The sequence below is a fragment of the Oncorhynchus gorbuscha genome, linkage group LG17 (assembly GCF_021184085.1).
Source record: "Oncorhynchus gorbuscha isolate QuinsamMale2020 ecotype Even-year linkage group LG17, OgorEven_v1.0, whole genome shotgun sequence".
Lineage (NCBI taxonomy): Eukaryota > Metazoa > Chordata > Actinopteri > Salmoniformes > Salmonidae > Oncorhynchus > Oncorhynchus gorbuscha.
In genome coordinates, this window is record NC_060189.1 from 41,314,644 (window position 1) to 41,339,638 (window position 24,995).

Below are 24,995 nucleotides of genomic sequence, written 5' to 3' on the forward strand. Positions count from 1 at the left end.
AACATACTGTATAATATGAAATGAATGACATAGTACACAACTGTGCACAATTTTCAAGGACCCGTTTTGGCTCGTGACCCTACTTTTATTTATTTATTAGATATTTTTTACGTCACCTTTACTGGTGCATCCCTTTAATTCATGTCTAGTGTCCTTCTACAATGTTATTATAGAGTCACTGCTTCCCCAACCTAAAAAAACTAAAACAGTCTAACACTTTTCCATGTGAACTAGCAATCTGGCAACTAACAGGGTACTTTGAACTGTACAAGTGAAGGTCAAACTAAACAAACCTAAAGCAAGCTACAGGCCAAAGAATACTGAAACACCAACCCTATCCTGAATCCAGTCTGACTTCCACCCTCTATTAGAACCGGGTGGAGGGCTAGGAGAGAGAGAGGGAGAGAGAGCGAGCAAGTGAGCGAGAGGGCAATCGGAAGACAGGGAGAGAGATTGAAAGAGAGAAAGCAAGAGATGGGAAAATGAGGAGAGGGAAAGATATGGGGAGAGATTGGGGATTATTAAGGATTATTAGCTGCATTTAATTAGCTATATCATCCTAATTAGTGAAGATCACCTTTCAAAGAGTGGTAGTGTGCGGAGAATAGATCACAGAGGACCGACACACACATATACACACGGTTGATTTCTAGGAATACATTCTCCATTTTGTCACACTGGCACAGCCACTAAAATCTCTGCTGTATTAAGGTACTGTGGGATCAATTCCCGTGTCTTTGCAGAAAGTAAATCCACTCAGAGTGAAGAAAGCATGAAGCGTTAAGATTCACTCCAGCATGACAACACCTCAGGTTTTTCCCCTTTGAGCACACGCTGCCAGGATTAACAGTGAACATTTCACTGAGATCTCCCCTCTCGTTAACAGAAATTCAACTGTTAGAACTTCTCTCTAGTCTTCCCTCCCTCTCTCCCTCTCTTTCAGTCTGTCCAGACTAGTGCTCACTCAGTGTTACCATGTTAGAAGATGCTAGAAGGGCTCCCCTAGCATAGGAGTGTATGCGCACACACACACACACACACACACACACACACACACACACACACACACACACACACACACACACACACACACACACACACACACACACACACACACACACACACACACACACACACACACACACACACACACACACACACACACACACACACACACAGAGAGAGAGAGAGCATGGTGTTCTCATCCCCTGTCATTGTCTGCTATGACATTCCACCACAGTTATCTTTACTTGTCACAACAACATTCTCCTCCTCCTCTCCTCCTGAGAGAGTGAGAGGGAGAGAGTTAAAGGCTGGTCGGATGAATGCACCAATTTGACTCATCAGCCAATGAAAAGAAAACAAATAACGGTGTTTGCCAGGGGTATCCCACTCCCCTTCTCTCTCTCTCTCCTAGACGGGAGGGGGCTTGGTTCTAACTTTCTAGGTCCGTTAAAATGTAGTCAAGTTTGTGCTTTTAATGATGTAACTATTGGGCCAATAAAAAAATCCCTCTCTGTCTTCTCCGCCCCCTTCTCTCCCTCTTTCTGCCCTCCCTCTCTACGCCCTCTCTCACTCTACCCCCCCCCTCTCTCTATAAAAGGAGGTCTATAAACCAGCAGACTGAAGGTCTTGTCCAGTCTAACATGAGCTCCCCTGGCCTATGAGTCACAACACATAGAGAACAGAGGGGGATCTCTGAACTACAGTTATTTTACAGGCTCATCCTTCAAATTGACCCATTAAAAACATCCCAATTGAATTAGTCACTATCTGTGTGTATGTGTGTGATGAGCAGACGGACTGATTGCAGGGTATTTTTGGCAATAAAAACCCACATCACATTACCCCTCCTTCCACCAACAATACCTACACAACAATGGAAGAGTTTTCTGCCCCCTCAGTGTTTGAAGATCCGAGAAAATATTGTAACAGATCTACGTCCACTGGAGAGCGAGAGAGAGAGAGAGAGAGAGAGAGCAAGAACGAGAGAGGTTGGGTGCGTAGCAAAGGATGTGCGTGCTAACACCAGCTAACCCTGGCAGGCTAACATCTGTCTACACAGAGGATAACATCTGGCCAGGGCACACATCATCAGGCAGGGGGGGGGGGTCGGGGGTAGCCAAGTGGGCAGGTGGTAGCGAGAGACCATGAACTGGGGACTGGGAATAGGAGGCTGAGGGTAGGAGACAGGGGGTATAGGGACTTGGCACACATCAGCAGGCACCTAGCCCAAGAGTTCACAGATGGGCAGAGTGTGAGGCTGGAGGACAGGGGACTGGAGACAGAGGGACAGGTAGCTCAGGGGATCCGTGAGAGGGCAGGGCAGGCCAGGGATAGTGGCAGAGGATCCCTGGTGGGGTGAGGACTAGGGGCAGAGGATCCCTGGTGATGTGAGGACTAGGGGCAGAGCGACCACAGGATCCGTCCTGACCTGCTGCTGTGTTATTAAGCAGAGTTTACAGCTGCAGTCCATGTTTGTTAGTAGCATCAGCATAACCTCAATGACTTCCATTGGTAATACACCCACTATGCGAGGGAGAGAGAGAGAAATCACCTACAGAGCGATTAACCTAGAGAAGCGTCCCCTAAGCGAGCTGGTCCTGGGGCTCTGTTCACAAACACAAACAGAACACACAGAGCCCCAGGACCAGCAACACAATTAGGCACAACCAAATTATGAGAAAACAAAAAGATCATTCTTTCCAGTGTGTCAAGTAATTAACAAAACAAACTGAGCAGACTAGAATGCTGTTTGGCCCTGAACAGAGAGTACAAAGTGGCAGAATACCTGACCACTGTGACTGACCCAAACTTAAGGAAAGATTTGACTATGTATATACTCAGTGAGAATAGCCTTGCTATTGAGCGAGGCCGCCGTAGGCAGACCTGGCTCTCAAGAGAAGACAGGCTATGTGCACACTGCCCACAAAATGTGTTGGAAACTGAGCTGCACTTTCTAACCTCCTGCCAAAGGTCTGACCATTTTAGAGACACATATTTCCCTCAAATCACACAGACTCACAAAGAATTCGATAACAAATCAAATGTTGGTAAACTTTCATATCTATTAGGTGAAATCCTCAGTGTGCCATCACCACAGCAAGATGTGTGACTTGTTGCCACAAGAAAAGAGCAACCAGTGAATATTTACATTTCTTTATTTTCCCTTTGTGCTTGAACTATTTCTACATCATTAGAACAGTGTACATAGCCACAATATGACATTTTAAATGTCTCTATTCCTTTGAAACTTTTGTGAGTGTAATGTTTACTGTTCATTTTTTATTGTTTATTTCACTTTTATCTATTGTTTATTTAACTTGCTTTGGCAATGTAAACATGTTTCCCATGCCAATAAAGCCCTTTCAATGTAATTAATTGAGAGAGCGAGAGAGAGAGAGAGAGAGAGAGAGAGAGAGAGAGAGAGAGAGAGAGATTGCAGATGCTCTTGGTGGCTCATCCCTCTGTGTCGACCATGTTTCCCTGTGTAAATAATTAAACTGCTGAACCAAACAGCTAACAGGACGCAAACACACACACAGCTGAACCTCACAGACTGACAGAGCTAAAAGGCCACACCTTTTTACAACAGTAATAAAGCCATTAGCAAGCATTACACACATTAATCTCAATGACACACACACACAATCACAAAAAAACACACAGAGAGAGATTTACATGCACTCACTCAGCAATAACACAGAGATTGTCAAGGTAACCTCTAAATACTGGTCAATATAGAGCAACTCTTCTATTTGTAAATGACATGGTCTATTTCAATGCAGATGAAATGTTGGTTTTGGTTTTGACAATCTTATCTGGCTTGATCTTTACGGCCTGGCACTCAGGGCATTCAATCTGCATTTGCCATGGTCACCACAGAAACACAAGGAAAAAACAGTGGCATTAATCAAGGTTTAAATCAATGTTTACCACGAGATAGCGAGAGAGCACTAAAGTGGCATTTGCACTTAGTTATAGGACTGTGTGTGTCTGTGTGTGTTTGTGTCGGGCAGAAGGTATTGGCACATGAGGTCTGCGCATGAGGCCTGCCGCCCCAGAACTGAACTAACCACCTGCACCTTAGTCCACATGTACACACACACACATGCACACACACACACACATATATATATATACATTCATGCTACACACATCACAAATGCTGCTACCAGACTCTTGTTATGATTGCTAAATACTGCACAATTTAAGCACTTGCCCCTTCCCCAATACACGTGTAAATATTGGACTATAAGTTGTGCCTTCCTGTATTATATTTATGCTAAAACGTTTATTCTATTCTATTTATTATTTATTATTGTTGTCGCATTGCCGAGAAGTAACTTGCAAGTAAGCATTTGGACGGTGTATACCATGTGTATCCCGCACATATAACTAAAAAACATGAAACGTGTGTGTGTGTGTGTGTGTGTGTGTGTGTGTGTGTGTGTGTGTGTGTGTGTGTGTGTGTGTGTGTGTGTGTGTGTGTGTGTGTGTGTGTGTGTGTGTGTGTGTGTGTGTGTGTGTGTGTGTGTTGTTGTTTAACTATCCTTGTGGGTACCAGAAGTCCCCATAAGGATATTAAAACAATGAACATTTGGACAAGTGGGGACATTTAGCTGGGCCCACGAGCTTGTCCCCATTTTAGGCTTAGGGGTTAGGTTTACGGTTAGAGTTAGAATTAAGGTTAGGGTTAGGGGTTCGGGTTAGGTTTAAGTGTTAGGTACAGCTTTAGGGTTAACGGTTTGGGGTTAAGGTTAGGCTTATGGCTATGGTTAAGTTAGGGTTAGATTTAGGGTTCGGGAAAATACAATTTTGGATGGAAAAAAATTATTTGGTTCCCACAAGGATAGCAATACAAAACTCTGTGTGTGTGTGTGTGTGTGTACACGGTCATGAGGTGTCAAACTGAAACATTGTGTTCATAAACAGCGTCATGGAAACCAAGGACACATTGACTGCCACATACACACCAACGCGCCTGCGCACACAAACACGCGCTCACAGCAGGCATCTGCAGGAATCTTGCTAACACACACAGTTTGAACCATCACATCACTCCATACAAGGACATCCCTTACAATAGGCAACATAAAGACCTCTACATACCACATCCTCGACATACCACAATCACACTACCACTTTAACCAGTGACAAAACCTCACATCTTCATCCAATCCACACTTCCCCTTTCCTCCTCTCCTGTCCTCTCTTCTCCTCCTCCTCCTCACTTCTCTTATCTTCCTCCCCTGTCCTTTCCTGTCCTCCTCTCCATACCGTAGGTAATAGATTTGTGCATTTTCACTGAATGCCTAATGAAAACAGACACAATCATCCCACTCATTCATTAAACAGTTTAACACACACACACACACACACACACACACACACACACACACACACACACACACACACACACACACACACACACACACACACACACACACACACACACACACACACACACACACACACACACACACACACACACAAACATGGAAAACTTTTACAAAAACCATTCATTAAACAGAAAAACAGAATAGTATGGATGGAATGGCTCTGCGAATGACATGACAATTCAAACACTCCACTCTGAAAAGTGACCTACTGACCCACACAAGTCAGTTAGCATCGTTAATAACTCATTAACAAAGATTGGAACAACGATATGCGGTAAAAGCTTACAGGATTTTTACCATTGAAACTGATTGGTCGATAGTGGTTTCAACATCCAATTTCAAAGTTTGGTTTCCAGATTTTTCCAGTCTTGCGTGATAAGGGAATGCATTATGCGTACTACACCTGTGTGCGTGCGTAAATGCATGTCTAGTATGCACACAAGCACGCACAAGTGCACAGACACACAAAACAAATCAAAACACACAGATCCATGTAATATTATTCATCAAATATGAACTTTATAAAAACATGCCTGAACAAAAGAACAAGTATTGCACACACACACACACACACATATATAAGTTTCTCTGTTGCTACAGCAACTGCTGGCTTTCCATGACAATGGCAGTGGCGTTGCCATGGAGACAGGTATACAGCCCTAAGCAGATGGCAGCGAACTGTGAGTCATATGGAAGGGCTTTACTGTTCCACACACACACACACACACACACACACACACACACACACACACACACGCACGCACGCACACACACACACACACACACACACACACACACACACACACACACACACACACACACACACACACACACACACACACACACACACACACACACACACACACACACACACACACACACACTCACAGAAACCAACATACAATAAATCACAAGCATGCAAGATCACGTGCATGTATGTAAGCACATGCCTACACACACACACACACACACACACACACACACACACACACACAAGTAATGTACTCAAGTAAATCTATTAAACCAGTCACAGTCAGTGACTGATGATTGTGGCGTCATAGTAAATATCTGTATATGGGGCAATTCCACGTTAACAGAATGAGATGTCTCACAAACCATAAAACACTATGCACAAGGACAACTTTTAACAACATCCACTGAATTTTTTTTACAAAAACACATTTAGTTGAAGAACAGTACCGATGCAAAGTTTGGTAACCGAATGACGGCACAAACAACATCATTGTGTTGCGAAACTTTGCATCTGCAGTGTTCTTCAAGTAAATGTGTTTTGGAAAATGTTCTGTGGAAATTGGTAAAAGTAGTGGAATTTACCGTTAGCATAAGAACATCTGATACTTCACAGAAGCATAGTAACTTAATATGTCAGCCACCGTTCACACACATGCATGTATATGCACACAGAGCAGGATTGCATCATACAGAAAATGTCCTTTATTTTCAATGTACCAGATTTATCTCTCTCGGAAAACAAAGACACATAGATGGGACTTTACTCTCTGCAAGTGATTAGCAATGAATTTATCAAGCAATTATCTGAAAACACACTTGTCCATTTTTCAAGAAAGGTTTGACTGCAGTGCAGGAATTTACAATTCAAAGAAAACATCAATGACATGTCACAGCGATACCAGGATAGGGTTTTGTCTGTACTTGACTCTGGCAAGTGTGTGTGTGTGTGTGTGTGTGTGTGTGTGTGTGTGTGTGTGTGTGTGTGTGTGTGTGTGTGTGTGTGTGTGTGTGTGTGTGTGTGTGTGTGTGTGTGTGTGTGTGTGTGTGTGTGTGTGTGTGTGTGTGTGTGTGTGTGTGTGTGTGTGTGTGTGTGTGTGTGTGTGTGTGTGTGTGTGTGTGTGTGTGTGTGTGTATGTGTGTGTGTGTGTGTGTGTGTGTGTGTGTGTGTGTGTGTGTGTGCGCATGTGCGTGTTTGTACTCGCATGCAGGTGCGTATTAGAGGTTGAGGAGCGAATATGAATTCCTGTCCTGTCTTGTCCTGTCAATTACTTTCCTGTACTGTCCGTATCCCGCAACAGTTCTACAACAACGGAACTTCCTGTCCCGTTCTGATGACAATTCACTCCCTTCCCGTCCCGCGCTCATTTCTGCACACAGAAATATGCAAGTTATTGTGTTTGTTTAGGAAGTATTGAACGTGATGATTTCAGCAATGCAGTTAAATGCACTGACTGGAGAACAAGTCGCTAAGGACAAGAGCGTATTCTAAAATGACCTAAATGTAGATATATGAAGCTGGAGGATGAGGACCTAGACCCCAGCAGGATGGTCTGCTCAGCACAGTGCCAGCATAAAGCTGGAGTCTGCAGCCGAGTCACTATGCACAAGCTGTATGAACGTGTACAACACATGAACAAAATTAACATTTTGCTATGTATTTTTTTTACTAAGCGGTAGTACTGTCAATCTATTTTTATTTCACTCTTCACCTCAGATGGCACAGGTTTAGTTAAATATACAAACAATTGGGCTTGATGGTACAGTTGTTGGGAGTAGAGCAGCTATGCCACTTCCGGCCACCTGTCCCACTATCCGATTGGTAGCGTATTTGATTAAACAGCAGCATTAAAAAAAAAACAATGACAAGCCTGTACTCGGTTCTGTCATTGTTAAAGAAAACTCCATTAAAATCCTAAAACATCACTCTTTCCTTGGCTCTAATGTCAACGTTAGTGATGGGTCCTTGGCTGAAACAAGACGTGGCAATTGCTCTATTGAAGGCTTCATCATTTAGCCTACTGACAGTAGATTGGTGTCTGAGGTAGCCTATAGTGACTGACTACAACTGGAGCGAGGCGCAATAGTGAGCTGCTGGAGGGAGGGGGGAAATGACCCTTATTTCATTTTATTAAACAATATTAGGCCTAGCCTACAGTGGGTTTATTTTATTAAATGCTTCACGCATTACATATTTCCGCCCAAAAAAACTCTGTTTATAACTATTCCTGTACGGCCTTCCTGTGGACTGTTGATCCTGTCCCGAACTTGACTCTAAAACTTCACTCCCATTCCTGCCAGAATCCCGCGGGAGTCCTGTTCCCCTGTCAAACTCTAGTGCATACAGTTGAAGTCGGAAGTTTACATACACTTAGGTTGGAGTCAATAAAACTTGTTTTTCAACCACTCCACACATTTCTTGTTAACAAACTATAGTTTTGTCCAGTCGGTTAGGACATCTACTTTGTGCATGACACAAGTAATTTTTCCAACAATTGTTTACAGCCAGATTATTTCACTTATAATTCACTGTATCACAATTCCAGTGGGTCAGAAGTTTACATACACTAAGTTGACTGTGCCTTTAAATTCCAGAAAATATGTCATGGCTTTAGAAGCTTCTGATAGGCTAATTGACATCATTTGAGTCAATTGGAGGTGTACCTGTGGATGTATTTCAAGGCCTACCTTCAAACTCAATGCCTCTTTGCTTGACATCATGGGAAAATCACAAGAAATCAGCCAAGACCTCAGAAAAAAATGGTGGACCTCCACAAGTCTGGTTCATCCTTGGGAGCAATTTACGCCTGAAGGTGCCACATTCATCTGTACAAACAATAGTACGATAAGTATAAACACCATGGGACCATGCAGCCGTCATACCGCTGAGGAAGGAGATGCATTCTGTCTGGTTTGCAACTGCACATGAGGACAAAGATCGTACTTTTTGGAGAAATGTCCTCTGGTCTGATGAATCAAAAATATAACTGTTTGGCCATATTGACCATCGTTATGTGTGGAGGAAAATGGGGGATGCTTGCAAGCCGAAGAACACCATTCCAACGGGGAAGCACGGGGCTGGAAGCATCATGTTGTGGGGATGCTTTGCTGCAGGAGGGACTGGTGCACTTCACAAAATAGATGGCATCATGAGCAAGCAAAATGATATGGAAAAATTGAGGCAACATCTCAAGACATCAGTCAGGAAGTTAAAGCTTGGTCGCAAATGGGTCTTCCAAATGGACAATGACCCCAAGCATACTTCCAAAGTTGTGGCAAAATGGCTTAAGGACAACAATGTAAAGGTATTGGAGTGGCCATCACAAAGCCCTGACCTCAATCCTATAGAAAATTTGTGGGCAGAACTGAAAAAGCGTGTGCGAGCAAGGAGGCCTACAAACCTGATTCAGTTACACCAGCTCTGTCAGAGGAATGGGCCAAAATTCACCCAACTTGTTGTGGGAAGCTTGTGGAAGGCTGCCCGAAACATTTGACCCAAGTTAAACAATGTAAAGGTAATGCTACCAATTACTAATTGAGTGTGTGTAAACTTCTGACCCACTGGGAATGTGATGAAAGAAATAAAAGCTAAAAAAAAACAATTATCTGTACTATTATTCTGACATTTCACATTCTTCAAATAAAGTGGTGATCCTAACTGACCTAAAACAGGGAATTTGTACTAGGATTAAATGTCAGGAATTGTGAAAAACTGAGTTCAAATGTATTTGGCTAAGGTGCATGTAAACTTCCAACTTCAACTGTATGCGCATGAATCATGTGAATGTGCATGCGAGCGTGCTACATGAATATCTGTGTGTGCTCCTCCTCCTCCTACTTCTTACCTGGCTCCTGTCCTTGTCCACCTTCTTGAAGCACTTATTGAGGGACAGGTTGTGCCTGACAGAGTTCTTCCAGCCTGTGGGAGCGTTAGCGAAGTAGGGGAAGTGTTCCAGGATCCAGTTGTATATCTCCTTCACGGGCAGCCTCTTGGACGGAGCGTCCTCAATCGCCATGAAAATCAGACAGCTGAATGAATAGGGCGGCTTACAGTTGGGGTTGCGCTGGGCATCGTATGGAAGGTCCCCGCCCACCATCGACGGCGACGGCGGGGTGTCGTCGGGGTCCCCGTCGCGGGTACCGCCCCCCTCGCCGCCCACAGGGCTGACGCTGCGCAGCACGGGGTCTCCGAAGCTGTTGAGCAGGTTCTTGCTCTCGTGGAGCCAGTTGAGGTTGGTCAACTCCTCGTCCTCCATACCCGGGGTGGCGGTGCCTTTCTCTGGTTTGGCGGCCCCACCGGGGAGGGGTGCCAAGGGGAGGGCCAGGTGGACGGGGAGGACCAGGTCAAGTTCCTCAGCCTCCTGCAGGGCGCGGGACAGCGAGCCGGTCTGGTAGAGGTGGGACATGCTGGCGCTGGCTACACTAATGCCAGACACCTCAGGCTTCTTACTGGGGGGCATGACGGGACCCATGGACACCACCACCTAGACTCCTGGAGGACAGAGAGAGGGGGTGTTAGTGTTAGACAGTCAGGTAATGGAGGGAGAAAGAGAGAGACTTAAAAAAAAATGTGTTACTATTGTTACTATATAATCGTTGTTGTTATCAGTCTATCATAACAGCACAGAACTAGCTGGAAAACACAACTTTACACTCACATACCTCATGTAACCTGACTCTTCTAAACACTCCACATTTATCCCACACACTCACACTGACATACTTTACACACACCGTCCTATACTGAAAACTATACTTAAGTCCACGACCGATCTCTGTTCCCCAACCCCATCTCTCTGTCTTTCTCTCTCTGTCTCTGTCAGTGGAGTTATGTAGAGTATTTCAGGCAGTGAGGTCTGTGGAAAACAGACATCCACCATACAGTCAAGTACTGCAGATGCCTTTCTCTATGACACACACACACACACACAGGTCATAACCATCATATAACTAATCTGCAACCTTCACATAACCAGGCCGTTGTAGCCCTAACCTTCAAATAACCAGACAACCTTTCAAATCCTGTGTCTCTATGATTGATTTACCCACAGCTGTCACTAAACACTGTACATCAAGTGAGTGAGTGACTCTCTCCCCACTCACATTATCTCTTTTCCCTCACTCTTTCTCTGTCTATCTTTCTCCCCTCCTTTCGTTCTCCCTTTCTCAAATTCCCTATAATATCTGTCCCTCTCTCTCAATCTCTCTCGTTCTCATCACTGCGTATTTAATTGAGGCATAACAGTCATGTTTATATGGTTTAATCCGCCGGTATCTGAGGATTTGTTTTACCACAGCAGTCTCTGAAAAAATAAAACACTCATTCCCCCTGTTATAAAACGAGTCATGCTCCACCAGAGGCAGATGAAACCCGGGCCGGTTTAACAGTTACACGCCATGGTAAACACGCAGCACCCAGATTGGACCACGCGCTCCCTTTAATTACGGCGAGCTGATTTCTTCTTCCTAAAAGAAAAATGGCTACATAAGAGACGCAAGCAAACGCATTCGTCTTGCGGTTCCAGTGGTTAAACGCCATACCGTTTTCACTGGAAATGGCTTCAAAAGACAGCGGTTGAGCTGCACACCAGCACACCACGCTCATCGTGTATTGAACTAGGCTAGGCGCTGCGGGAATGTCGACTCTTCTGGGGATGACACGTCCCACGTAAGAACATTGATAATCAGATAGGCCCTACACTGCACTACAAATGCAATGTAATTATTCAGGTAGCATTCCCACAGATTGCAGCCTATGCCTATTGTACTCATTTACTCGTGTACTCACTTTTAGAAGTGATTTTTTTTTTTTTACTATATAGCTTACTCACTAACTCAAGTGATGAGGACAACTTGTTTCCAATTTGGAACTGCTGGAAGAACAGCCTCTTCTAAACGGAAAATAAATGATGTTACAGCAGCTGACAGACAGTAGAGGTAATGTCATCATTGTGTGGGGTTGCCTTGTTAAGACGGCGCTCGGTTTGGGGCCAGCTAATTATCAGAATTGTCTATCTACCACAACCCCGGCGAGAGCATCACCCTTTTCCAAAGACTGTCTCTCATTTAAAAATAAATAAATAATGCATTTCTAAAACTCTCGCCTTTCTCTTGACTGCGCACAGGTGAGTGGGCAGCGAAGTCATGTCATTGATGCCATACAGTAGTTCACAGCCAAACCTTACAGGTAGTAGGAGCCTATGTCAATGGTCAATCTAAACCAGTTGGCCAACATGACAGGCGCACAGAAGTCAATATTTTGGCAGTTTATTCACTGCGTGTGTTGGTGTACGCAAATCTACATTTGAACTGAGAATACGCTACGGCATTTAAACGTTGACCGTAAGAGCTAGACTATAGTTTAAAAGTTCAAAACCAACCGTGGGAGCCGAGCATAGCCTGCTGCGAACTTGTGTCATACAAATGCTTCAAAGCACCGTTATAAACAGTAAGCCTATAATGATAGAAAATAACGGGGGGGGGGGGCATTGGGAGAACCATAGCCCTAGCCTACTGTCATCCCTATACTAAATAAGCTACAATATAGTGTACATTTATACTATTAGTTTTTAATGAAAGTAGATTATATTTAGGGTATTTTGACAAATGTACCCTACCCTACGACTGTGATTGATAGCCTACGTAGACTACGCGATATGGAGCCTATTTAATTGGTCAGTGACAAGATTAACTCGTCAAGTGGAATCATCCATCCCACAATGATCCCACCAACAACACATTGTAACAGCAAAATGAATGTCCGATTCCCGACGATGATTCCAAGCTCTGTTTCCTCTCATTGGGCGACCTGACGATATACGAATTGCGAGGCATAGACAAAACACGTCTTTGGAACAACCGCCTCTGCGTAAATTACTTTACAATCCTGCATTGTAATCCTCACCCAGAATCAAACACCGAGGTTTACAGAGACAAATCGAACCAAGTCCCGTCAGAAATCATAGTCCTCGGCGGTTATTTGAGCTCTTCCCCGTCCCCAATGCATACGGTGTGTGTGTGAGAGCGTGTGTTTCGTCGGCTCATGCAAGTGAAGAGAGGAGAACAGAGTTGCTCGTCAGCAAATTAGAAGTCCACACATGACCGCGTGGCAAAGCTTGGGGCTGGCAGTGCACACACACACACACACACACACACACACACACACACACACACACACACACACACACACACACACACACACACACACACACACACACACACACACACACACACACACACACACACACACACACACACACACACACACAAAGCGTGGTGTTGAGCTTGAAAGTAAAGAAGTGAACATAATGAAGTCGAGTGTGTTTTAGGGCACAAATAGCAGCTGTACAAATACATCAACATTTGTTTTGGAGAAGAGGTGGAGAACATGCTAAAATGTGCCTTGGGAGTCATGCCCCCTGGATCATTTTAATAAACTAATTTTTGCAAATCGAGGGTGCCTTTCATTTGTTTTTGCCAAAGAAAACACATTATGTAAAGCTGAAATATAACTATAGGCTCATTCTGTTACGACATTTCGCACTTTCAATCAGTCTAAAAGTGACTTAAATTAAGACATTTTTAATAGTAGGTTTTTAAATACCGACATTTTCACCATACATACCAGTAGGCTATAACCATCTCCTCACTCATGCTGTAAGTCTATGTGTTCAGCAGCCAGGTCACCTGTGATACACTTGCATTAGGCGGTAAAACTCCAAAGTGACTTTAGATCAGTTGGACCTGAGCTGCAACAAGCTCTCAGTCTCACGTCAGAATTAGTCATTCATCCATGTTTCTCAAACTTCAAATGTCAATGTTGTTCCGAACGTTACATTTGGAAGTGTTTAAGGTTAAGTTTAGGAATTAGCTCTGAATTATTAAGGTTAGGGTTAAGTTTAGGCATTCATTCCAAAATCTTAAGGGTAGGCATTAACTCCGAATGGTTAAGGTAACGTTTAAGGTTTGGGATAGGCTTAAACATTTTTTCTCAAAAACAACTTTCTATCACTGGATTTGAACAGTCAACCTTTTGCACCAGAAGTGAACTCCGAATGGTTAAGGTAAAGGTTAAAGTTTGGGATAAGCTTAGAACAAAAATCACAAAAACAACTTTTTATCATCAGGATTCAAACATGCAACCTTTTGCAAGTGAAGGTTAGGATTTGAGAAGGACTAGCTGATACTAGACCTGTGGGTAATTTAGGTTGAAATAGTGACACGTGATTGTTATTAAATCAAAGAAGCATGACAGGGGGAAGTCATTAGAGCATTCCTAATCAACCACACTCCTCTTCTCACTTGTTAACATTTGCACACAGACTCTTCCACACTCAATTCTATCCGCACACACACACACCTCCAACAGTTTACACAAGAAATAACTGTCACTCATTTTCGACTCATTCCAAAAAAAAAACATTAAAGGGAGAGCAAACTATACTAAAGTACATGACCTAAAGTACATGACCTCTCTCTCCCCTTCTCTCTCACTCTTTCTCTCTCTCTCTCTCCCTCCATTCTGTCTTTTTGAGTATGGCAGACCACTCTCCTGCAGGTCAGGCCAGGGCCCCTAGCCAAATACAAAGGACCAATCCCCTCTGAATAGACCAAGCCTGCCCCTCTCATACCCCCAACCAACTGCCAAACTGTCACCTCAACACACACACTCAAGCACATGACTAATTATAAGTGTGCGCGTGTGTGTGTGTGGGGGGTGTAGAGGCTATTCATGCCAGTGGTAAATAAATACTAAACTCAGCTACTGATAGTACTTCAGAAGTACATGGACACGTTTGTATATAACAAACGCACACACACAAACAGACATGCACACGTGAGGGCCATTGGAAAGATGTTTTTCATGCCTTATTATTCTATTCTCTATTTTGTCTTAAAGATAGAGTCAGGATACAACATAGATGCTCAAAGTAAACAGCATAGTAGGTCCATTTCCGCAACTACTAAGAGCGTTGGAGTGCGAGGCTCAACTTCTCTGCTGTTTTGGTCCAGTGGCGACCACGTTGTAAGAGCGTGAAGTGAACCCATGCACATGCACAGATACTCTTTGAATCTTGCTCATCGCAATATCAGCGGTGCTGCTCATGCAACGTCATTTTGCTGAGTTTACCTTTAACCTCTAATGAATAAAACACCACATCAATCAATGCAAACTTCTGAAGCTCGTTGGAGGCTTTGGAGTTTCAACTAAAAGGCAACTATTGATATTCAAATACAGGTCTTAGAAAAACAAATCATATTTGAAAGTATTTTGAATACATCTCTGAAAAGTTATTTGAAAATAAATTATAATAAATTGCCGCCAAATACAGTTGAAGTTTACATACAGCTTAGCCAAATACATTTAAACTCAAGTCTATCACAATTCCTGACATTTAATCATAGTAAAAATGTCTGTGTCTTATGTCAGTTAGGATCACCACTTTATTTTAAGAATTATGAAATGTCAGAATAATAGTAGAGAGGATGATTTATTTCAGCTTTTATTTCTTCCATCACATTCCCAGTGGGTCAGAAGTTTACATACACTCAATTAATATTTGGTAGCATTGCCTTTAAATTGTTTAGCTTGGGTCAAATGTTTCAGGTAGCCTTCCACAAGCTCCACACAATAAGTTGGGTGAATTTTGGCCCATTCCTCCTGACAGAGCTGGTGTAACTGAGTCACGTTTGTTGGCCTCCTTGCTCACACACACTTTTTCAGTTCTGCCCACACATTTTCTATAGGATTGAGGTCAGGGATTTGTGACCACTCCAATACCTTGACATTGTTGTCCTTAAGCCATTTTGCCACAAATTTGGAAGTATGCTTGGGGTAGCCTAGTGGTTAAGAGTGTTGGACTAGTAACCGGAAAGTTGCAAGTTCAAATCCCTGAGCTGACAAAGTACAAATCTGTCGTTCTGCCCCTGAACAGGCAGTTAACCCACTGTTCCTAGGTCATCATTGAAAATATGAATTTGTTCTTAACTGACTTGCCTAGTAAAATACATTAAATAAAAAAATTGTCCATTTTGATGACCCATTTGCGACCAAACTATACTTCCTGATGTAATGATCTTCGTCTGTTGTTTGTAGAAAGTCAGACCGAAATGCAGCGTGTAGGTTACTCATGACTTTTAATGAAGCTAATATGGTACATGAAATAACGGAAGAAGAAAACAACAAACGAACTAAACTAATACAGCCTATCTGGTGACTAACACTAAGACAGGTACAATCACCCACGAAATACAACGCGCACTCAGGCTGCCTAAATACGGTTCCCAATCCGAGACAACGAGAATCAGCTGACTCCAATTAGGAATCGCCTCAGGCAGCCAAGCCTAACTAGACACACCCCTAATAATACACACTCCCAATTAATACAACCCCAATACGAAATACAACATATAAACCCATGTCACACCCTGGCCTACCCAAACATATAACAAAAACACAAGATACAATGACCAAGGCGTGACAGAACCCCCCCCCTAAGGTGCGGACTCCGGGACGCACCTCAAGAGCATAGGGAGGGTCCGGGTGGGCGTCTGTCCATGGTGGCGGTTCTGGCTCGGGACGTGGACCCCACTCCATAAATGTCCTAGTTGCTCCCCTTCGCGTCCTATGATAATCCACCTTCTCCGCCGACCATGGCCTAATAGTCCTCACCCTGATCCCCACATAACTGAGGGGCAGCTCGGGACCGAGGGGCAGCTCGGGACAGAGGGGCAGCTCGGGACAGAGGGGCAGCTCGGGACAGAGGGGCAGCTCGGGACAGAGGGGCAGCTCGGGACAGAGGGGCAACTCGGGATAGAGGGGCAAACTCAGGATAGAGGGGCAACTCAGGATAGAGGGACAACTCAGGATAGAGGGGCAACTCAGGATAGAGGGGCAACTCAGGATAGAGGGGCAACTCAGGATAGAGGGGCAACTCAGGACAGAGGGGCAGCCCGGGACAGAGGGGCAGCCCGGGACCGAAGCAGCCCGGTACTGAGGGGAAGCCCGGTACTGAGGGGAAGCCCGGTACTGAGGGGAAGCCCGGTACTGAGGGGAAGCCCGGTACTGAGAGGAAGCTCGGTACTGAGAGGAAGCTCGGTACTGAAAGGGAGCCCAGTACAGAGAGGGAGCCTAGTACTGAGAGGAAGCTCAGTACTGAGAAGAAGCTCAGGCAGGTAGTAGGTTCCGGTAAATCCTGGCTGGCTGGTGGACCTGGATGATTAAGGTTGTCTGGCCGATCTAGAAGATTTTGGTAGACTGGCACCTCTGGCGGATCCTGGCAGACTGGCACTTCTGGCGGATCCTGGCAGACTGGTGACGCTGGGCCGACTGGCGGCGCTGGGCAGACAGGAGACTCCGGCAGCGCAGGAGAGGAGAAAGGCTCTGGCTGCGCTGAACAGGCGAGGCGCACTGGACGCGCTGGGCCGACTGGGAGCACTGGTGGCGCTGGACAGACAGGAGACTCCGGCAGCGCAGGAGAGGAGAAAGGCTCTGGCTGCGCTAAACAGGTAGGAGACTCCGATAGCGTAGGAGGAGAGAACAGCTCTGGTTGCGCTAAACAAGCGGGAGACTCCGGCAGCGCAGGAGGGGAGAAAAGCACCGGCTGTGCTGAACAGGCGAGGCGCACTGGAGGCCTGGTGCGTGGTGCTGGAACTGGTGGTACTGGCGCGAGGACACGCACAGGAAGCCTGGTGCGGGGAGCTGCTACCGGAGGACTGGTGTGTATAGGTGGCTCTGGATAGACCGGACCGTGCAGGCGCACTGGAGCTCTTGAGCACCGAGCCTGCCCAAGCTTACCTGGCTCGATGCCCACTCTAGCCCGGCCAATAGGAAGGGCTGGTATAAGTCGCAGCTGGCTCTGCACCCGCACTGGAAACACCGTGCGCTCCATAGCATAACACGGTGCCTGCCCGGTCTCTCTAGCCCAACGGTGAGCACAGGGAGTATGCGCAGGTTTCCTACCTGGCATAACTATTCTCCCTTTTAGCACCCCCCCCAATATTTTTTGGGGGGTGACTTTCCGGTTTCCAACCGCGTCGCCGTGCTGCCTCCTCATACATACGCCTCTCCGCTTTAGCTGCCTCTATTTCCTCCTTGGGACGGCGATATTCTCCCGGCTGCTCCCAGGGTCCTTGACCGTCTAATTCCTCCTCCCATGTACAAATCTCCAAATGATGCATTCTCTCCCATTGCAACTGCTCTTCACGATTAACAGGGAGAGTAGGCTCAGGTCTGTTTCCTGACTCAGCCACTCTCTCTCTGCGCTTTCCCCTGTTACCTTCAGTTTTCGCTCTGTATAGCAATGCTTTCCTTCTCGATTCCATACGTGTATAGCCCTCTTCGCATTGCTGTAGGGAATCCCAGGCGGGCTCCTGCACACGCCCTGGGTCGGCCGCCCACCTGTCGATTTCTTCCCACGTAGTATAATCCATATCGTCCTCCTTCAGATCCTGCCAGTTCACACGCTGCTCGGTCTGTGAATCGTGGTGGGTGATTCTGTAATGATCTTCGTCTGTTGTTTGTAGAAAGTCAGACCGAAATGCAGCGTGTAGGTTACTCATGACTTTTAATGAAGCTAATACGGTACATGAAATAACGGAAGAAGAAAACAACAAACGAATGAAACTAATACAGCCTATCTGGTGACTAACACTAAGACAGGTACAATCACCCACGAAATACAACGCGCACTCAGGCTGCCTAAATACGGTTCCCAATTCGAGACAACGAGAATCAGCTGACTCCAATTAGGAATCGCCTCAGGCAGCCAAGCCTAACTAGACACACCCCTAATAATACACACTCCCAATTAATATAACCCCAATACGAAATACAACATATAAACCCATGTCACACCCTGGCCTACCCAAACATATAACAAAAACACAAGATACAATGACCAAGGCGTGACACCTGACTGATGTTGCTTCAATATATCCACATAATTTTCCCTCCTCATGATGCCATCTATTTTGTGAAGTGCACCAGTCCCTCCTGCAGCAAAGCACCCACACAACATGATGCTGCCACCCCCGGGCATCACGGTTGGGATGGTGTTCTTCTGCTTGCAAGCCTCCCCCTTTTTCCTCCAAACATAACAATGGTAATTATGGCCAAACAGTTATATTTTTGTTTCATCAGACCAGAGGACATTTCTCCAGAAAGTGTGATCTTTATCCCCATGTGCAGATGCAAACCATAGTCTGGATTTTTATGGCGGTTTTGGAGCAGTGGCTTATTCCTTGCTGAGCGTCCTTTCAGGTTATGTTGATATAGGACTGTGGATATAGATACTTTTATACCTGTTTCCTCCAGCATCTTCACAAGGTCCTTTGCTGTTGTTCTGGGATTGATTTGCACTTTTCGCACCAAAGTAGGTTCATCTCTAGGAGACAGAACGCGTCTCCTTCCTGAGCGATATGACGGCTGCGTGGTCCCATGGTGTTTATACTTGCGTACCATTGTCTGTACAGATGAATGTGGTACCTTCAGGCGTTTGGAAATTGCTCCCGAGGATGAACCAGACTTGTGGAGGTCTACAATTTCTTTTCTGATGTCTTGGCTGATTTATTTTGATTTTCCCATGATGTCAAGCAAAGAGGCACTGAGTTTGAAGGTAGGAAGGTTGAAATACATCCACAGGTACACCTCCAATTGACTCAAATGATGTCAATTAGCCTATCAGAAGCTTCTAAAGCCATGACATCCTTTTCTGGAATTTCCCAAACTGGAACTGTGATACAGTTCATTATAAATGAAATAATCGGTCTGTAAACCATTGTAGGGAAAATTACTTGTATCATGCACAAAGTAGATGTCCTAACCGACTTGCCAAAATTATAGTTTGTTAACAAGAAATTTGTGGAGTGGTTGAAAAATGAGTTTTAATGATTCCAACCTAAGTGTATGTAAACTGCCGACTTCAACTGTATTTGACGAAGAACCAAAAACTACAACAATTAGTTGAATTGGTCTAAAAATATGATCATAAGCATATGGTTTTTGGAGGGCTCTTAGATATGAATTTTAATATAGCCTGTAGCCAATAATTAAATACACGAGGGACATCACCTCAACATTAGAGTTGAGCACTTTTTCATGTTCGAAATGAGTAACAAATATAATTTCATAATGAGTAAGACATAAGGTAATACGGTAAGACTTGACATCAAGTTATTTTACATATGTTGTAATAATAAGCATATGTACATATGCTTATTATGATAGCAACATTGTTGTTACATAGAACTTTGGAAATTGCTATATAATTGCATGATATTTATTTAAAATGCTTTATTTTACCCTTATTTTACCAGGTAAATTGACTGAGAACACATTGTCATTTACAACAACGACCTGGGAAATAGTTACAGGGGAGATGAAGGTGGATAAATTATCCAATTTGGAAGCTGGGGATGATTAGGTGGCAATGATGGTACGAGGGCTAGACTGGGAATTTAGCCAGGACACCGGCGTTAACACCCCTATTCTTGGCATCATGAGATCTTTCCATCAATGATAAAGGAGTTATTACTTAAGTGAAATAAGTCACAGTCACCACTGTACACAAGAGTTACAAAAACTCTCAGCTCATTGCTATGCAATTAAAATGCAATTAGCACGGTATTATGTGACATGCTAATAAAATTATGCTCTAATTACACAGGCACAAGACCAGTGTAATGTTAAGTGTTACTGAGAATGCTAGCACTAACAAAATATGGCTATTAAGTGTTGAAAGGAAACTACATATCTGAAAACTGCAGCTTTGAATCAGCAGAAAAGTTAGGATGAAAATCATGTTAGTTTGTATTCTGAGAGAAACATCGCTTTAAAGATGGTATCGTGTGTGTTTGAAACAAGAACACTTACCCTCAGATGGACAAAGAGGTTCAAAGTTGTTTTTGCTAAGCATCCAACTTGCTGTTAGCAATCTTTGCAAATGGCTTTGAATTACTCTACAGTATATTCAGGTATCATTAATTTAATTGCAGCTTTCAATCTTTTCAGTGGCATGTTGAAAGAGTCATACAGTAGTTGAGCGTCACAACGTATTTATACTTATCAATAAAATATCATTGGTTAATTGATTTGACTTGATTATGTACACCTGTGGCAATAGACATTTAGGAGAAGGGACATTTACAACATGTTCAGATAGAAACATATTGTGTAGATCAAATATGACTGTCAGATAGATTGGAATAGTAGCTCTATTCATTCTATTTCTAACAGCAACATACAGTTCCAGATACAGCCCTGCCATTACTCGAAGGCAGCAAATTCAAGAGTTTCAGAAAAGTAGTCACTTCCTGAGATCTATATTCAAAAAAATTTTTTAAAGTAATTGCTTTCTCATATCTGTATTCAAATAGTTTACAAATGTAGTTACTTTCTGAGATCTGTTTTCAAATAGTTTTGAAAAGTAGTCACTTTCTGAGATTTGTATTGAAATAGTTTTAAAAAGTTTTTAAAAAAAAAATTTTTGGGGGGGTGGAATATTTGTAATCACATCCAAAGTAGTTACTTTCCACAAGGCATAGTTAACATTTTTGTTTATGAAAGTTCAAATAGGAAGGCTGGTCTGAATGCTCATTTAACTTTATCAAGCAGCAATATCATTCATTCTGTTTCCTATACTACGGGCATAGTGGGAATGAATACAAATGTATCATCCTCAGCATAGTGTCTCGTTCTTCTCTTCCTCCTATTAGCCATGCATGGAATGTTATTCACCTATTTACCTTTAACCTATACGCATGGCACAATAATGCACGTTCCCCTCAATGCCTTTCCCCCAGGGGGGGGTTCGATGCCAGCTGCCCAGCAAAGGGCTACCTGTCATCAGTATCTGGCGCCGAGGACCATTCCCCAGAGACAAAGGCCATACCCCAAACTATTTAATAACATTCCACATTGCATTCTGTCTCTGTTGCCCATTCAGTTATGCCTGAACTCTATCGAACTATAGTTATCCCTGGTCTGACACACACACACACACATAGGTCTAAATGTGTTTGTTTTCAGCTGTTGAGAGAGGCACACTCCTATGACTAACCCACTGTGGTAAGTGAGAGAAAAAACAGCCACCCTGTACTTGAAGATACACTTACAGTAAATGTCCTTTTACAGCAGTCATTATGAACCCGATAGACTTCCAGAGCTTGACTACAGTACCTATTATTATCATTTAGAAAGCATGTGAAAAGTCAGACTGTAACAGTCCCTACCTGGACTTGAGTTTAGGCTTCTTTCCTTGCGCATATACACTCTGTGGATCTGTTGGGACGGAATGCAAATTGGAGCAGGTCTAGGGTTTCTGGAATGACGGTGTTGATGTGAGCCATGACCAGCCTTTCAAAGCACTTCATGGCTACAGACGCGAGTCATTTAGGCAGGTTACCTTGGTGTTCTTGGGCACAGGAACTATGGTGGCCTGCTTGAAACATGTAGGTATTACAGACTGGGCCAGGGAGAGGTTGAAAATGTCAGTGAAGACACTTGGCAGTTCGTCAGCGCATGCTCTGAGTACCTGTCCTGGTAACAAGTCCTGATTTTCTTTCCACTGCTGTGAAATCAACACTCATGCGTACATCCACAACACGCTCATCAAAACACCCTGTGACCTCAAAGCAATGTGACTGAGTGAAAGCACACACACACACACACTGGGAAACCTGCTTCAACCTCAGACAAGTCTTGACTCATCTGCCCTATGTTTACCTGACAGAGGAGCGTGGAGCCAGTGTGTGTGCTTTTCTGTAACTGACCCTTGAGCAGGTGTCACATGTCTTTCCGCAGTAACCTGTCGGGCGAGTGCCGACCCTTGGCTCGTTTGATTGGCGCAGGGCCAGCGGCCTGACACAAACACACACCAGTAACTCTCCGTAAAAGCACCCTGTGATGACGTCACTTGTTTACACGGGGAAAACAAACAGAAGGGAAGAGAGAAGAGAAAGAGAGGAGTTCACTTTGTTTTTATCTTTTCGATCTTCCACTCTTCTTGCCTCTCTCTCTCAACACCTTGCATTTACTCACTCACGCCGTCTGTGTCTGTGTTTGAATCAAAAGTGCTGCTGCAGTGTCTTTGTCTGAGCAACAGCAACACACTAGAGCTTTGCTAGTCCTCCACAAAGGCAGGGAGGGAAGGAGGGAGTGAGATAAGGGAGGGGAGGAAGGAGAGGGGCGGAGGGGAGAGGGGTGAGCTAGAGGCCGAAGGTCATTGGCTGTGCAGCTGAAGTGGAAGAGGTAGTAATTTGCTGAATGCACGGCTGTCTTTTATCCACTCTCCTTATCTGAGCAGGACAGAGAGATAGGCTATAGCTCAGAGCAATGACCACTTTTAAACACATACACACATACACATGCACATACGTACATTACTCACACTTGCCCACTTTCACAAACATACACATTCACAAACACAAACAAAAACACAGTCTCACTGCAGAATATAATGTTACTACTGGACTGTTTTGCAAGCACTGACTGGAATATGTTACAGTCAATAAGTGCATCAATGATGTCATCCCCACATTGACCATGCGTACATATCCAAACCAGAACCCATGGATTACAGGAATCATCCGCACCGAGCTAAAGGCTAGAGCTGCCACTTTCAAGGAGCGGGACACTAATCCGGACTCATAAGAAATCACGTTATGCCCCTCAGACGAACCATCAAACAGGCAAAGCGTCATACAGGACTAAGATTGAATCCTACTACACCGGCTCTGACGCTCGTCGGATGTAGCAGGGTTTGCAAACTATTACAGACTACAAAGGGAAACCCAGCAGCGAGCTGCCCAGTGACGCGAGCCTACCAAATGGGCTAAATGACTTTATGCTCGCTTCGAGGCAAGCAACACCGGAGCATGCATGAGAGCACCAGCTGTTCTGGATGACTGTGTGATCACGCTCTTCGTAGCCGATGTGAGCAAGACCTTTAAACGGGTCAACATTCACAAGGCCTCGGGCCAGACGGATTACCAGGACGTGTACTCAGAGCATGCATGGACCAACTGGCAAGTGTCTTCACTGACATTTTCAACCTCTCCATGACTGAGTCTGTAATACCTACATGTTTCAAGCAGACCACCATAGTCCCTGTTCTCAAGAAAGCGAAGGTAACATGCCTAAATGACTACCGCCCCGTAGCAAGGCTGGTCATGGCTCACATGAACACCATCATGCTGGAAACCTTAGACCCACTCCAATTTGCATTCCTTCCCAACAGATCCACAGATGACGCAATCTCAATCGCACTCCACATTGCCCTCTCCCACCTGGACGAAAGGAACACCTATGTGAAAATGCTGTTCATTGACTACAGCTCAGCGTTCAACACCATTGTGCCCACAAAGCTCATCACTAAACTAAGGACCCTGGGACTAAACACCTCCCTCTACAACTGGATGCTGGACTTCCTGACGGGCCGCCCCCCTCAGGTGGTAAGGGTAGGCAACAACACATCTGCCATGCTGATCCTCAACACGAGGGCCCCTCTGGGCTGCAAGCCTAGTCCCCTCTTGAACTCCCTGTTCACCCACGACTGCATGGCCAAGAATGACTCCAACACCATTATTAAGTTTGCTGACAACACACCGGTGTTAGGCCAGATCACCGACAACAATGAGACAGCCTATAGGGAGGAGGTCCGAGACCTGGCCGTGTGGTGCCAGGACAACAACCTCTCCCTCAACGTGAGCAAGACAAAGGAGATGATCGTGGACTAGAGGAAAAGGAGTGCCGAACACGCACCCATTCCCATCAACGGGGCTGTAGTGGAATGGGTTGAGAGTTTCAAGTTACTTGGTGTCCACATCACCAACAAACTATCAATG

The 24,995-nt window shown here is 44.5% G+C and overlaps 1 protein-coding gene across 4 annotated transcripts in view; it reads right to left on the reverse strand.

Annotated features, from left to right (window-relative positions):
* Positions 1 to 24,995, reverse strand: part of foxn3 (forkhead box N3) — a 115,666-nt gene that overhangs the window by 67,390 nt on the left and 23,281 nt on the right. For 2 of the 4 annotated variants that reach the window (XM_046308100.1, XM_046308103.1), the window contains exon 2: positions 9,998 to 10,644. In XM_046308100.1, the coding sequence (XP_046164056.1) occupies positions 9,998 to 10,624 (627 nt within the window). In that variant the 5' untranslated portion in view covers positions 10,625 to 10,644. Of the gene's footprint in view, positions 1 to 9,997; positions 10,645 to 13,056; positions 13,255 to 22,382; positions 22,517 to 24,995 lie in introns of those variants that run through there. The other 2 variants (XM_046308102.1, XM_046308101.1) reach the window with 2 other exon arrangements.